Raw genomic sequence first — 16,426 nt, 5'->3', positions numbered from 1 at the left:
GGTCAGGTGACTTCGGTCACATGATCAGAGGCGGTAGAGCGATCGTAAACGTCTCTGAGTGAAGACCATGACGTACATAAGTGGAGTAAGTGGGCCTTTGAGTGTGTTTAAGGTTAAAAGTTAATATTCATATCGATGATTATCAGACAAGAAAAAATAAAGAAAAACGGGAAGAAAACAGTCATTTAAAAAGTGAAATATTTTTGAATAGTTTGAAGAGTTAAACGTCTGAACATTAATATTATATATTATATTATTATATTATTATATTATTATATTATTAATAACAACATTTTACAGAACGTGTTTGTTTCTGCGTGTATCGATGCAGAGATGTGATTTATTTAGATCAAATCTGATCTTGTTCCTGATGAAGTGGATGCTGCTGACAGGACAGTTGGTGTCAGCGGGCCACAAAGACAAATTCTTTTAATTAGGATTCAAACGGGATCGTTAGGGGGAGCGGGACTCATTAACAGCACTAAATGAAATCTGGAGCTTTATGAGGGTCATTTACATGCATAATAAGGCCGGCAGGCTGACAGATACAAACCGACGGCAGCGTCCATCCATCTCCTCTAATGACCTCGCTCAAACTGCATCTTTAAAAGATGAAAATTACAGAATGAAAAGCTGAAAGCTTTTAAGTCAGAGAGACGTCATCATCATCATCAGAGTGAAGAAACATTCACAGCTGCTGCAGAATCAGTGAAATGATAAAGAGACTGTTCTCATAGTTTCTATAGTTTTAGTGGCGTTGAAGCGGCCTGCTGGTCCGTCGCAGAGTTGGTCCACTGAGGGTTAAAATACTGAACGTTGACAACATGACATTATATCCATTAAATGTGGGTTTAATCAGCTTGAACCACAGACTCTGGCTGACATGTGGGGTCCATGTTTGGTAGATTTTCAGGCACTTATGAAGTCGGGGCTTTCAGAAACGTTTCCCAGTTGTAATTATGACTTCGATGTTTGGCGTGAATGATATTCTGGAGCCTCATGTGACTGCAGGACGTGAAGCTGTTTATGAATGAAACGTCCTGCTCATCACAGGTGCAGTTAGCGTTTGTTGGACAAACCTGACAAGAAGAGTCACAGAGTTTATGAGGAGAACGTGAAAATGTTCTTTCATGACAGTGATTGTAGTGTTGAGCTGCTCTGAGGAGCAGATGGCATCTCGCAGAGATATTCTCGAGTACAAACAACACCTCCGGGTGAGGAAACTCTCTGCTCCGACACAGAGAAGCTGCTACTATTTCAATCAATCACAGACAGAAAACTACAGATCAGCTGCTGTCACAGAGAAACGGATGAAGAGAAGAAATGTAATAAAAGCAAAAAGGGAAGAAACAGAAAGAAAGAAACAAAATGGAAATAGAGGATGAATAAAAACGTAAAAAGGAAATAAAGTAGAAAGAATGAAAACTATCAGCAGAGGTGTTTTCAGACAATAACAGAAGCAGCTGTTGACTCAGAGAAACAACAGAACCACAAACAGAAGTGAAAAGCTCATTATTCTGCCGTCACCTCCATCTTGTCTCTCGAGGAAAGAAAAAAAAAGGAGAATGGAAACACAAAGAGCCTCCATTTTACTCTCGACAACAACAACAAGATGATGAGTGGGTGAAAATAGAAAGGAGAGAAATGTCTCCCAGTGTTTCCATCAGAGGAAACCACATCAGCTTTCTGTAACTGGTTAATACCAGCGCAGTGATTCAGTGAAGGGCGGAGAAGACGACGTTTTACCGGACGTTTAGACATCAAACTGATAACTGGATCCACTGTCAGAACAGAACAACACCTTTCTTTATGTTTCCTGACTTTTGGTGATTTCTGCTGTTTATTGCTGGTTAATTATTCAAAGATTCTTTCACAAGACAAACCAGAGTGTTGTAGGAAAATCTGCTCGACTGTCTCTGTACGGAGAGAAAGACATGAAAACATTTAGTTAAAACAAGCTTCAGATTAATGACAGAGGTCAGAAGCAGCCTGAGATCTGACTGTAAGCTGATGCTGGATCAGCGTTGAAACGGACGTCACAGTGTTCATTTGGAAAATAAATATTATTCACACATACAGTAAAGAGCTCGGGGCCTAATATTGATCCCTGCGGGACACCTGATCAACATCGCCTTATCATTAACCGGTGAGTGACGGGACTGAAGATATTAAAATATGACCTAAATAATATCATTTAGCTTATAAGATAGAAACTGATACTTCAAACCTTCATAATGTCTGAAATAAATATAAATAAAACATTTGTATAATGGAAGTAAACCTGAGCTACTGGTTCATACTGTCAGCAGCTTTATTTACATCTTAAATGTTTGGTATCTTTTATCTTGGAGGTTCAAACCCTCATCTGTCATATTATCAGATGTTATCAGATTGATCACATTCACTCAGAGACGTGATTGAATTCAAACCTCGTTGGTAGAAACACATTTTTCTTTAATACTTTGTAAAATACTGAACTTTTTATTATATGTTTTATACTGGAAGTAAACAGGAAGTGTTTAAACACTTATTATGACTTTATATTAGTTTGAGCATCATGAGATGTAAACAGAATTATTTCATAATGTTTATATTTAATGTTTAATCACATTAAATGGGAAGAACCTGTTTGAACTCTTATTATTTCAAACTTCCAGCTTTAAACTTCAAAATGTAATCACACGTTTTTCATCTATTCTTAGAATATTAAACCTTTAATTATATTAAATTCTTTAGATCGGAATTGGAGGATCGTACATTCAGATGATGATGATGATGATGATGATGATGATGATGATGAACATTTTCATGCTTTGTCATAAATATAAATATATTTTATATTTATAATTGTTATGGAACGTCTTTTCATGCTAAAAGAAAGTGTGCATAAACACACAATACAATTTCATATTCATGTATGCTTCCTCCCTCCCAGGGTTATGGGATGTGGGGGAGGCAGACCCCCCCCCCCTCCTCTCTGTTGTTATGGAGGAGGAGGTGTGTCCCCCTTTGAAGGGCTGAATGAAGCTTATGATACTTGTGACTCCTGTTGAGGAGTCACATGAGGAGGCCCAGGAGGAACAAACACAATAGGCCACAGTTGTAGGTTCACTCATTATGTGGAAAATACCTTCAGATTGTGATTCTGTCAGGGAGGAATCCAGCTGACCCGCCTGCAGCGCTCAGACCTCGTTTATCCAAAACCTCCGTCAGACAGCCGAGGAGGAGGAGGAGGAGGAGGAGGAGGAGGAGGAGGAGGAGGGAGAGATGAATAAATGTCTCTGTCTGTTTTCTGTCGTTTCATTTAACAGATGACAGGAAGGACGAGTATGAAGCTCTGGGTCCGGAGGCGTCTCTGCACGCTGTGGGAAACGGAACAGGTCAGATCAATATATAATAATCATGTTCATATAATAATCATATATCAAGGTGATGTATGAAAGACCCCGCCCCCTGCATCAGCTCGTTATCAGCTCTGTGTGATTAACAGATACTGTCTCATCATTCAGATTAAAGGCAAACACAGTCAGGTGTATGGAAGCCCATTCACGCCAAAATTAAATACATTAGCAACAAAATTTAAATAAGCATGTTCAGTCAGAAATATGAGTTTATGTCAGATAATTCTGAAAATGTTTTATGTAGAATAATGCTGATTTGTTAAATTTAAGTTACTATTTCATATTTTATTACTTTTATATATATATATATATATATATATATATATTTTATTTTTATTTTTTTTTACCAGATTTTTACCAAATTACAGTGATTTTTCTAGAGAACTTTCTGGGAAATTATTCCTAAAATTGTTTAGAAATTGCTCCAAATTATAAACCCAAAAATAAAGATTTGACTTTTTTATGTCTTGATTCTGACTTTGTATCTCTTTATTTATCACTTTATCTCATTATTACATCATAAATCTGATATAATAATAATAATAGTTTTTATTGCATAAACCGGTCCTAACCAATGACAGCACACCACGGGTCATAAAGTCATAAAGTTCCTGCAGTGGAACTTTAAAGACCTTTAAAAGAACACAAGCAGCAGGTAAAGGTGTCCCACAAGGCTCTGTTCTGGATCCTCACTTGTTCATTTATATAACAGCATCTCAACCACTTATTTTGCACATTTTTATGCAGATGATTGTCTTATATTCCAGACTTATCTCCTCATCTGACCTGAGTTCTCTTATTAAACATATGTTTGTTAAAAATGAACCCTGAACTCATCACCTGTTTGTTTCTCATGTGCAGTGAAGCGACTGGAAGGCGTCTCTGAGCTGGACGAATACTTTCTGAAACGTAAACTGGAGGAGGGTGACGGTCACCCGGCAACAATCGCCGAGTACCTGCAGCGCAGCGACACCGCCATCATTTACCCAGAAGCCCCGGAGGAGGTGACGCGACTGGGCACGCCCGAGGCCATCGGTCAGGACGAGAGTGAGCACGGTAAAGATACCGACAGAAAGATAAAACTAAATAATGAATCGTGATTTAATCGTGAGTAAGTAGACTTAATAAGGGCAAAATGAACCAAAACAGAAAAATCTGTTGAAGATGAATGAGAGTTTGATGTGGTCTAATAATAAAGCGGAGACACAAACAGTAACAGAAACAGAAAATAAAACAATTTCATTTATAAAGATTGTGAGTTGTAAAATAAATAAATTGCATAATTACTGATAGGATTTAATAAATAATGGAAGAAAAGGGAAGTGAACAGATCATGGAATAAAAACTGGTTTATAAAATCAAATCTGTTGAGAGTGAATGATCTTAATGTGAATTACTGACCCTTTAAAATGAAAACATGCAGACTTGTTTAAATAAAGGAAGAAGAACTTGAAGATGACTGGAAGTAAACAAGCTTCAGTTTTACAGCTGAGAATATTCAAAGGTCATAATGTGACAGCGAAGGAAAAGAAAATCAGTTTAATCACTTTTTATTAATAAAAAGAGTAATAAAATATTAAAAACTGGGGCATAATGTAACTTAAATTACATTTAAGGATCATATGACCAAAAACAATCAGAATAATAGTAATAAAATCATCATATCAGAAGGAGTCACACCTAAGCTAAACACACCAAACTCCTTCCTGTTACACTGAGTCCTGTTTCCCATGATCCTCCATTCTCTGACCTTTGACCCCTCTGACTGTAGACCTGCCGCCCGGCACCGCCGACGACTTCGCCCAGCTGCTCACCTGTCCGTACTGCGACCGCGGATACAAACGCCTGACGTCTCTGAAGGAACACATCAAATACCGCCACGAGAAGAACGAGGAGAGCTTCACCTGCCCGCTGTGCGCCGACACCTTCAGCCACCGCACGCAGCTGGAGCGTCACATGACCACACACAAGCCTGCCAGAGACCAGGTAACAGACACCACATCTGTCACATGACAGCAGAGGAAGCAGTCACGCATCATCCCACTAATTTCCCCTTAAATTCCACTTTAATTGTATTTAAATTCAGTTTAAAACTGAGAATATTCAACATATTCAAACACGTCTCCCCAGATTTCATCTTTAGAGACTTTGGGAATAAAATTCAGTGAGTTTGATCAAAGTTCAGACAAACATGAGTTTGTTTGTGAAAGTAGAACAAGTTTATTTTTAAGACCTTTCAACATAACACATTAAAATGAGATGCAATGTAATATAAAGACACACAAAAATAGCATCTAAAAAGCAATAATTATTGTCTTTATGAATTAATCCGCAGATTATTTTCTTGATTCGTCAATTTATTCTTCTTTACTGTAAAATCTCAGAAAATGCTGAACATTCAGATATTCAGTTTACTGTCATAGACAACCAAGAAAACCAGCAAATATTCACATTTAAGAAGCTGAATTCAGTGATTTTTTAGCATTTTTGCTTAGAAAAATTATTTAAGCAATTAGTTTATTGTTCAAATTGTTGCTTATTAACTTTCTGTTGATCGACTAATCAATGAACTAATGTTTCAGCTCTAAAACTGCAACAGAATAATGGATTACAGGTGTTTGAACGGGACTGTGGTGACTTCGTAGAGACATTGTGTAAATCTCATGGTGAGATATTTAGCAGTTTTCTATCATCTATCAGCAGGTAGATGTTGAACAGAAGAGGCTCCAGAATCGAGCCTTGTGGGACTCCACATGTCAGTTTAATTCACTCAGAATGACAGAAAGTCGTCCTGCAAATACTGTTTATAAATCTACTTTATTGTCATTATGATTACATCTTTTGGTTTTAATTGAATCAGCTTTTATTCTGTGTAATTACTTTTTTTCTTTTCGCACTCAGTAACTTTAAAGTCCAGATGAAATGAAAACTGCCTTTGTAACCCTTTTAGATCACATCCAGTCATATTGTGCATCTATTTAACAATATAAGTTCTTTGTATTCTTATATCGAAATCCAATCATGTTTTCTTCCTGTAAAACAAAATGTGACGTGTTCTTACGTAGCTTGCATCAACCAAGTTCAATTAATAAAATCATGACATCTTCATCAGCACAGAGCTGAGATTCATTACGACTCGTTTCATCCCGCCTGTCTGTCCAGTTTCACCTGGAAATACGTCACCATACTGAAGTTAGATGCTCTCAGATGCTGTTTCATCTGGACTTTAAGCTACATCAATAAAGTTAATGATTATATATGTTAAGGCTTTGATAAAAATGTAAAAATGTGTACCATGAGCACACACAGCACTGTTTGTTTCTGCTCTGTGATGATCAGACCTTTTAAACTTTGTTCTGATCACCTGGTCCTGCTCGAGCTCGTTAGCAGCTGCATTTACTCGTTTCCCCTCAAGCTGCCGCCTACAGCGAGGCATGCGTGGGATGTGCGAGCATATTGACTTCCCCGGGCCATCTGACTTTTTACATCAGCTGTTGCTGGAACTGTAACTGGAACAGATTTGATTAGAAATCTCCACTAATCAAGATACATGCAGGCCTTTTTTCCTTTTCGTTTCATGGCGTTCACTGTAAATATCTCACATTGTGTCATTTTCAGCAGCGTGTAAATATAGTCCAGGGTGTGAAATAATAATCTAATAATACACTGGTGTTAAATGTTTCCTGCCCCTCATGATCCAAAATTCACATTAGAGTCGGTAACTAAGCAGTGAATCATTCAATTTTCCAATTACTCTGTGATTATAATGAGATTTCCTGAGTTAAGCTCGTCAGCTTCGGACCTCAGATCACCGTCACAGAAGCAAAAACTCCCTCTCCTCATACCTGACCCCCCCCTCACCGCCCTAAACACAAGCAGATGGTCTTTTCCCTGCTGCTTTAAAGAATCATAATCCCCAAATGACTTTAAGTGCTTGTTTATTTGTGTACTTCCTCTGAGTTAAACTGTTAAAGGGAGACAGAGGCAAGGCCGGTGACTCATGTCAGGACTTATGTCACTAAAAACTTACTAAATCTGAAAAATAACTTGTTTCTATTTGTTTATTTTGTAATTCACAAGTTCACAAACTTTTTTAATCCAGGGCAGCGTTCACTACAGGTGAAAATGTTAGAACTTCATATTATGGTGTAACATTTGCTTTACATGTGACAGTTTTAATAATCACACACTCCTTCAAATGATATGAAGTTGTTAATAAAAACCAGGACACATGTATGACTTTATATTAGATCACAATCGTTTTAATGTCATACAGTACCTCATTCAAGTTGTGTCCAAACGTTTGACTGCGTCTGTATGTGTGATGTTGTGAATGTTGTTCTCTGTTATGTCGGTGAAGGTAATGAATCAGTTGTTCTGGTCTTTATGTCTTTTGTTTGATTTTAAAATCAAAAAGAACTCAAACCAAACAGGACAAATACATTTTTAAGCTTTTTATCCTGTTAAATGAGCAGAAATGAATCTTCTTCAGCTGGAGTTTATATTATCGTCTGAAACGAAGGGATTTCAGTGAACACGCAGCTCCCACTTGCTCAGCTTCAACTTGTACAGTCGCTGCAGTCGAAGGGGGACGGCGTCTCCCCCCGACACTGTTTGTGTTTGTTTATCTCCTGATTTGCATTTCAAATGGCGGGAATGCACCTACACCACAAACCTCTGAACAAAGTCAGCCCACACTGTTCTCAGAATGTGTTTCACCGGTGAGTTAATCTACGAGGAGAATCTATCAGATCTGCTTTACAAACTACTATTAAATTCCCCCGTCAGCTTCAGTCCCACAGCCTCGTAATCTGCTTCCCTCTCTGCTCACCGACTCCCACTCGTCCTCCATCACATGAAAACTTTTTGTTTTTCTCTCTGCAGCCGCAGCTGCTGAACGAAGGAGCTGGAAACCGCAAGTTCAAATGCACCGAGTGTGGAAAAGCCTTCAAATACAAACATCACCTGAAGGAGCATCTGCGCATTCACAGCGGTGGGTCGTCCTGCCTCAGGCCTGTCCCCGACACACCAGTCGGTCTGAAAATGACTGGAGAGTTAATAATCTTCCTCTGCAGCTCTCTGTTCAGTGACTCATCACATTCTCTCTTCAGTTAGATGACCTGTTTCATATCTGAGTAATTCAGCTGCACAGATCAAAGCTGAACAGAAATAGAAACAACTGAAAACTTTTCTTTGAATACTTTTAACAATGATTTTATCTTTTTGAGTAAATTTGTTCTTTAACACATACGCAGCTACATGAATGATTCATCTTTACTTATTTATGTCAAGTCATCCTATAATTCACTGTGATGTTGGTTAAATATTGATTGTGTAGTGTTGCCAGATTTCACTGACAGAAAGCCTCACATGTGCCCAGATGTCATAAAAATAGACCACATTTTTAGATATTATATGTTTTTATAGTTATACATCTATACAAGATTAACCATATATAGAGAGAGTATTAGTTCAAGCCTCCAGTCTGGTATGATAATATTTTGTTGGTTATAAAATGCTTTTAACTTAGCTTTGGCTTTAACTTAACTTAGCTCAGTCGCTAACAAGACAATAAGTTCACATAGTTTATTGTAAAGTCGTACTGGTTTCATGGCCTCCTGAATAGAGGATCTTCAGTAAAACTGCGTGTTAGCAACACAGCTAATAAGCTACAATAGCTTCTTTCATTTTGGACTCTCCGGCTCTCACAGGTCAGCTCTGGCAAGACGGTTAGCTATTGGTCAGCGGGTCAAAGTTCACCAAAGACATGAAAGATTCATTTTAAAATAAATGAAGTCGTTGATCCTTACAATAATACAGAAATATGTTTATGTAAAAGCTTTTACACATAGGTGACCTAATGTGACCAAATAACTGGAATAGAAAAAGAATTCAGCCTAATTTTAATGAACTAGAATGTAATTTTCTTTCAGTCAGTGAGTGTCACGTCTACCAGAATCCTGCAAATCTCAATCATACTAATTACAGGAGAGGAGCAGTTGGTCCAGTTAAAGTAGCCTGAAAAACACCCAAATGGTACAAACAGTAGCTCAAATTATCCACCTAAAACCATTTTTACCCGCCCATTCAAATAAAAAGTAAAAGACTGTCCAATCTGGCAACACTTACAGTTTACTGAACTACAAGTTGAAATAGTTTTTATCTGAAACTCAAAATAATTACATTTCCTGTTGTGTTCCAGGTGAGAAGCCGTACGAGTGCTCCAACTGTAAGAAGCGGTTCTCCCACTCCGGCTCCTACAGCTCCCACATCAGCAGCAAAAAATGCATCGGACTGATTGCTGTCAACGGACGAGTACGCAACGGAAACAACGGCAAGCCTGGCTCCTCCCCAAATTCTACGACCTCATCGCCTGGAAGCCCCGCCCTCGCCCAGCTCCGCCACAAACTGGAAAACGGGCGACCGCTCGGCCCACAAGACCAGCAGGGTCAGCTGGACATCAAAGCCGAGCCGATGGACTTCAACGAGTACCGGCTGCTGATGGCCTCTCAGTTTGGGGGACCGGGTGTCTACATGAACAGCCGTGGTGGAAGCCCCCTGGGTATCCATAGCTCCTCCCAGAGCCCCCTTCAACACCTGGGTGGCCTGGGCATAGACCTGCCCCTGCTGGGCTACGGAGGGCCTCTTGGGAACAACCTGAGCGAGGTGCAGAAGGTGCTTCAGATTGTGGACAACACGGTGTGCAGGCAGAAGATGGATGGGAACCCAGAGGAGATCTCCAAGCTCAGGGCCTACATGAAGGAGCTGGGGGCCCAGATGGAGGAACAGAAGCTGGCCCTGTCCTCTCAGCAAGCCAGCTTCCAGGTGGTGGGCCACAGCAGCCCCACCAAGAGTATCATTGACTACACGCTGGAGAAGGTCAACGAGGCCAAGAGTCTGATCGACGACTCCAAGAGGCAAGTGGATGTCAAGAAGGAGAAGCCGAACCACTCAGTGGATCTCAGCGAGGAGAAATCCCATGACGGCCAGAACCAGTTCCTGCCGTTCTCCTGCCAGTTCTGCAAGGAGAGCTTTCCTGGGCCGATCCCACTGCACCAACATGAGCGCTACCTGTGCAAGATGAACGAGGAGATCAAAGCGGTCCTAAAGCCGGCTGAGACTAGTCCTGCTGGCCGCAGGGGGGCGATGTCCTCTGAGCTGTCCAGTAACGAGCGGGGCACCAGCCCCATCAACCCCTTCAAGGACCACGTGTCAGTGCTCAAGGCCTACTTCGCCATGAACACTGAACCCAACTCAGAGGAACTTCTCAAGATTTCAATTGCTGTTGGCCTTCCTCAAGAGTTTGTCAAGGAGTGGTTTGCCCAGTGGAAGAGCCAAAACCATGGAGGCGGTCTGAGGAAAAAGTCGCCCCTTCCTGACCACGGCGGATCAGACGGCAACCACACCTTGAGCCGGTCACCGGTGTCACTTCCTGCCGTAGATTTCACTAACGGTGACGCCTCCCACAGACTCACAATAAATAACCAGTTTACAGCCAACAGGCAGACAACAGGGGACAAACCACTAGACCCCTTGGACCACTTGAGGAACAACACTCCGTCACCCCTCAACCTTTCCTCCACTTCCTCCAAAAACTCTCAGAGTAGCTCTTACACTCCAAACAGCCTAGCCTCTGAGGATGCCCATGGGGATATACCACTGGATCTGTCGCTGCCCAAACACATGGCGCAGAAGAAGCGACACAGACCCAATGGTTTCAGCATTGAGCACAATGGTGAGCTGCAAGACCAGGCATCCAGGCCTTTAGATCTAGTCAACATCAAGAAGGAGGTCCTGGGCTCGGATGGTGGAGGGAACTCCATCCACCAGCTGGAGAAGAGTAGCAGTCCGATCTTTGGGATTAATCCCTTCGCTGGTGGCCCTGTCTACACCTCCCTGCCGCCTCATGGAGCTTTTCCTCCGCCTACTTTCATGTCTCCTGCCCAGGCCACCATCCCGGGCCTCAGGCCATACGCAGGTCTCGACCCCATGAGCTTCCTGCCCCACATGGCCTACACCTACGCCACCGGGGCGGCCACATTTGCTGAAATGCAGCAGAGGAGAAAGTACCAACGGAAACCAGGTTTCCAGGTAAAGGTAGCAAACAGTCTATATGATGTCAGTGTTGTAATTTTTACAAGGCCTCCGAATCTGCTACCTGTATTGTCAAAGTCTATTTCAGTTTAGATCAGAGGTGTTCAACCAGGTGCCATGATGAGCCTGCAGGTTTTAGTGCGCATCAGTGTTTGGCTGCATTGAAAACATGCAGTTGGTTGGACACCTTTGGTGAAGGTTCAGGAATGTTTGCCTTCATGTAGACTTTTAGGAGGAGTCCACCATGAACTGCGGTCAAAGACTTTAGCTTTGTATGTCCAAAGAAAGAAGTAGTATTAGCTTATCTGGGCAACAAACAAGATCAAAATTTGTGTTTAATGGATCGCTGGGAAGTAAGACAGTTGTGTATCACTGATGTGTGAATGTAGACAACAGGCGGTAAAATAGCATTATGCTATAATGTTCCTGCTGTACTTCTGAGAGAGGTGATTCACACAAAACAGGAAGGTGCTTGTCAGGGAAATGTAAATATAAGTAGTCGACAAAACATTCTGACCACATGGTCCATTAGTAGCTGTTCTGGAGCTTTTGATTGTCTCACAAGATCTTCCTCAGCCAATGAAGTTTCCCAGTTCGTGTTCAAATCTCAATTATTTTGTCAACTGCTGTTCCGGAGGTCAAGAGTGAACTTTTAGTCTCAACATCTCAAAGAACAGGTCCAGAACAGCGACATGCTGAGATTGTTTTGTGGAGAATATATGAGTAGTTTCAACAACCAATGGTGTAGTTTTTCTGACTTTTCAGGTTCTGTTGAGTTTGATGTAGTGATGAATTATTGAGTTTTAACTGCTATCTTCCTTCATCACAACACTTAAATCAAACCTCCCCTTCTCCATATGTTCCCCCTTTTTTAAGTGTCCCCTGGATGAAGGGACTTACCCAGGTCGGGCCTTTAAGCTCTGTCCAGACTTGGGATCATGGAGGCAGTGGGGGGGTTGCAGCAGAAGGTGTCTCTGAGTGTGAAGCCGACAGGTGTGGGATTATCTGCCTGTATTGAAACGATGTGTTTTTGTGTCTCAGGGGGAGCTGCTGGACGGGACGGCAGACTATCTGTCAGGCCTGGACGACCTGACAGACAGCGATTCGCTGCTCTCCAGGAAGAAGATTAAGAAGACTGAAAGTGGTATGTACGCGTGTGACTTGTGCGACAAAACATTCCAGAAGACCAGTTCCCTCCTAAGACACAAATATGAGCACACAGGTATATATAACATTTGGACACTTCTTCTTTACCCCACCCCCGATGCTTTTGTGCCCTCTCCCTTCATATCTTATGTCTTCAAATTTTTCTTTCAGTCTCTCCTTTTTTTTATTCATTTGGTCACGTAGCTCCCCCACGTGTAGTTTTTTCTTCTTTCTTCTGTTTTATTTCTGTTTTGTTCTCTGTAAACCATGGCCTTTAACATGTTCCTTTCTTTTCAGCAGGGGGTAGGGATCAGTTAATATGGAGAGGATTACATAAACATTCAGCGCCCCAAATATAAGCAACATTTTCTGCGGCATCTCATTCATACTGGGATGTGTTTGTGCAGAGAGAGAGACGGAGGAGGAGGAGGTGTGCATGTTTGCATGTGTTGCTGTTTGTGCATGTGTGTTTATTCAGACTGAACCGAAGATCAAAAGGAAATATTAATTACAACAGAGAGATGATCTATTTCTCATTTTTTAAACTGAAAACAAACAGTTTGTGGTAGAAACATCTCACAGGTGAACCATCTGTCAACATCTAGTTTTCATCTGGAAACATTATGACTCATATTCAGAGAGCGTTTGATCGACAACAACAAGACTTACCGAGCAGGAAATGTTCATATTATATCCCAGCTACAGAAACATGTAGATATGATAACATACAGTAGTAATAACTGGACTCTGTCTCTATACACTTCATTTCTCTTATAAACCAGGAACTTATTCATATTTATTTTGAACATCAGCAGCTAAACATGGAGACAATAATGACTCGTCCACCAACATTTACAACGTTGTCATTTGCAGTCACTATTGTTTAACATCACAAATACAGATTTTTTCAATTTAAAATTCTACTAAAGATCTCAAAGTGAGCGAACATATCAGACTGAATTTAGGGAAAATGTTTAAAACAAAGATGTGGTTGTGGAGATGATGTGCTCTCTGCGGTTCGTCTGGTTTATCGTCAGCGTTACAACATGTTTTGGGTCAAATGTTGTTGCAGATTCAAAGTTTCTTACAGAGACAAAAACCTCTTGACTTTCTTTTCTGGAGGCCTGTTTTTATCTGTCTTTTAACTTCCTGATGCGTGAAATCTGAGCGTAAATCAACCGAAACCCCGCTCGAAAAATAAAATTAGTGTATTTTTCAATGACGTTCAACCACAGAGGGATGATCTTATCTATCACCCTTTAAAAACAGAACAAATCAGACTGAATCAGGGAGAAACGTGTGAAAAAGATGTCGACGTGTTACATAGAAGTAGCTCGTATGATTATATGCACATGTAATGTAATGAAGAAGAGTCATGGCTGCACAAACACTTCGTGATCAGAATCAGATCTTTGTTAGATGAAAAAATGATTTTTCTGTCTTGAATTTCTGTTTCTGGAAGTCAGTTCTGATCCTCACTGTCCAGAAAATAAAACTTTCTGTTGCAAATCAACCGAAACCAGACATTAAAACTAAAATCAGTGTTTTTTCTCAGTGTTGAACCTCAGAGATGATCTTATCTGAGGACCAACCTTTTAAAAATCTGCTGGATTTGGGAGAAACTTGAAAAAATCATTCAGATTTTATACTGAACAGAACATTATTAGAATTATATGCACATCAAACACAGGTGGAGTAAAGCCTGCACACAAACACCACGATAAGAATCAGATGTTTGTTAGATTTTATTGATCAGCAGCTGAATCATTTCTGGAGGTCAGTTCTGATAAAACAACAGACCTGAACCCAGCTGTAAAAGTAAAATGACATTTGGTAGAAAACACAAACCGATGATCTTACCTGAGCTCCTTTAAAAAGCTACGACCCGTCGCGCCTTCGTACGACCCGTCGCGCCGTCGTACGACCCGTCGCGCCTTCGTACGACCCGTCGCGCCGTGTCCGCCTCAGTAGATGATCTTTACAGTTAATACCTGCCGTCAAAAAGTGTTTAAAACACCAGAAATGTAGATTTTAAATTCTGCTGGAGATCTCAAAGTTACCAAACGTATCAGGAATATGGAAGTGTGTAAAGCAGGCGGACACATGGGAATCAGATGTTAAGTTTTGTGTCTAAATAAATCTGTGGTTTGGAGTCAGTGTGCAGCCGTTATGAAAACCATTTGTCGGTCAAACATTGTGTAGATTGAAAGTCTGTTTCAGGGACGAGACGCCAACATTTTGGCATATTTCTGTTTATTTTCTTTAACCAGAGGTCCACACAGTCCAGGAAGCTAAACTATCTGATGCGTCGCAACATAAAATCTGAGCATCGAAGCTTCAACTGATCATTAAAACTACAAGAAGAGTTTTTTTTCAAACTGACGATGTTACCTGAGCGGCGTCCTGTAAGGAGCTGTGACCTGTTCTACCTTCATCTCTTTCACTCAGTTGCATCATCTCGTTGCTCATGCCCCCCCCCCCCCCCCCCCCACCTCACCTCCCCCCCCCAGTCACTCGGAGCAGGAATCCGCCGTCTCGGTTATTTTTGCTGTGTGTGTGTGTGTGTGTGTGTGTGTGTGTGTTACAGTAAACTATGCCAGCTATGGTGGATGTTACAGGCGTTCAGGGCTATTTGTGGCTACGATCTGCCTGCATGTGTGTTTGTTAGGAGGTGTGCATGTACGTGCGTGGTTTGTGTGTGTGTGTGTGTGTGTGTGTGTGTGTGTGTGTGTTGGCACTCTCGGGGTGAAGGCGTGTTTTTTGTGCATGTGTGCGTGGGATGTGTGTTTGGACGGCATTCAGCCTGTCGGTTGGCAGCAGAATGAAGCATCCTGTTCAGAGTCAGATGGGAGAAATTTCCGCTCGTACGGAGTCGTAGTAAATCCAGGAGTGTGTGTGTGTGTGTGTGTGTGTGTGTGTGTGTGTGAGTGTGTGTGTGAGTGTGTGAGTGTGTGTTTTACGGCTCTGACTGTCGTGTGAAGGATTCCTGCTCCTCCTCAGGTTTAATCTGGCGCTGTGATGTCATCGCAGCCGCCGCAGGTTCACGTTGCCTCGCGGCGTTTCAGGCATCTCGTCACCACGGCAGCAGACGGACACAGACAGCGAGCAGATTAATGACTTCTGAACGTTTAAAACGAAGCAGCTTCTCTCTCGTCATCAGCAAACCAATCATGTGTCCTCCAGCAACAGAACAGCCAATCAGACGACGCTTTACAGTTATGAATTCAGACTTGGACTCACACACGTCGTCGTTGTTGAAGAGAATCTGTGTTGTTCTCGTCCTCAAATATCACCGAAAACCAACAAAACATCCTTCATTTCATATTTTAATTCATATTCTAATATGAATAACTCATAATTTATATAATCAATAACTCATAATTTATATAATCAATAACTCATAATTTATATAATCAATAACTCATAATGTATATAATCAATAACTCATAATGTATATAATCAACAACTCATAATGTATATAATCAACAACTCATAATGTATATAATCAACAACTCATAATGTATATAATCAATAACTCATAATGTATATAATCAATAATTGTGAAATATTTTGTGTTTGCTGCTGTAAACAGTAACGTTAGTTATGAAATGTTTGTATGAACTAAAGCAACGAGCTGCGTATTGATCTGCAGGTAACGATTATTCTCTCAATTAATCAATAATTTGTGAGTTTTGGTTCATTTAAAACATTCAAATGTCCAAAACAAACAAAGATGATCCGTTTATTATCACAGAGGAGAAAAAAACTATAAACTATAAATAAAA

At 40.8% G+C, this 16,426-nt stretch overlaps 1 protein-coding gene across 3 annotated transcripts in view; it reads left to right on the top strand.

Annotated features, from left to right (window-relative positions):
* The window catches only part of zeb2a (zinc finger E-box binding homeobox 2a), a 65,009-nt gene that overhangs the window by 41,687 nt on the left and 6,896 nt on the right, over positions 1–16,426 (top strand). For 2 of the 3 annotated variants that reach the window (XM_067602718.1, XM_067602717.1), the window contains 6 exons: positions 3,312–3,380; positions 4,263–4,457; positions 5,173–5,387; positions 8,286–8,394; positions 9,604–11,492; positions 12,537–12,717. In XM_067602718.1, the coding sequence (XP_067458819.1) occupies positions 3,312–3,380; positions 4,263–4,457; positions 5,173–5,387; positions 8,286–8,394; positions 9,604–11,492; positions 12,537–12,717 (2,658 nt within the window). The remainder of the gene's footprint in view (positions 1–3,311; positions 3,381–4,262; positions 4,458–5,172; positions 5,388–8,285; positions 8,395–9,603; positions 11,493–12,536; positions 12,718–16,426) is intronic. The other variant, XM_067602719.1, reaches the window with a different exon arrangement.

Source organism: Thunnus thynnus, chromosome 11 (genome assembly GCF_963924715.1).
Source record: "Thunnus thynnus chromosome 11, fThuThy2.1, whole genome shotgun sequence".
Lineage (NCBI taxonomy): Eukaryota > Metazoa > Chordata > Actinopteri > Scombriformes > Scombridae > Thunnus > Thunnus thynnus.
This window is presented reverse-complemented; position numbering and strand designations above follow the sequence as displayed.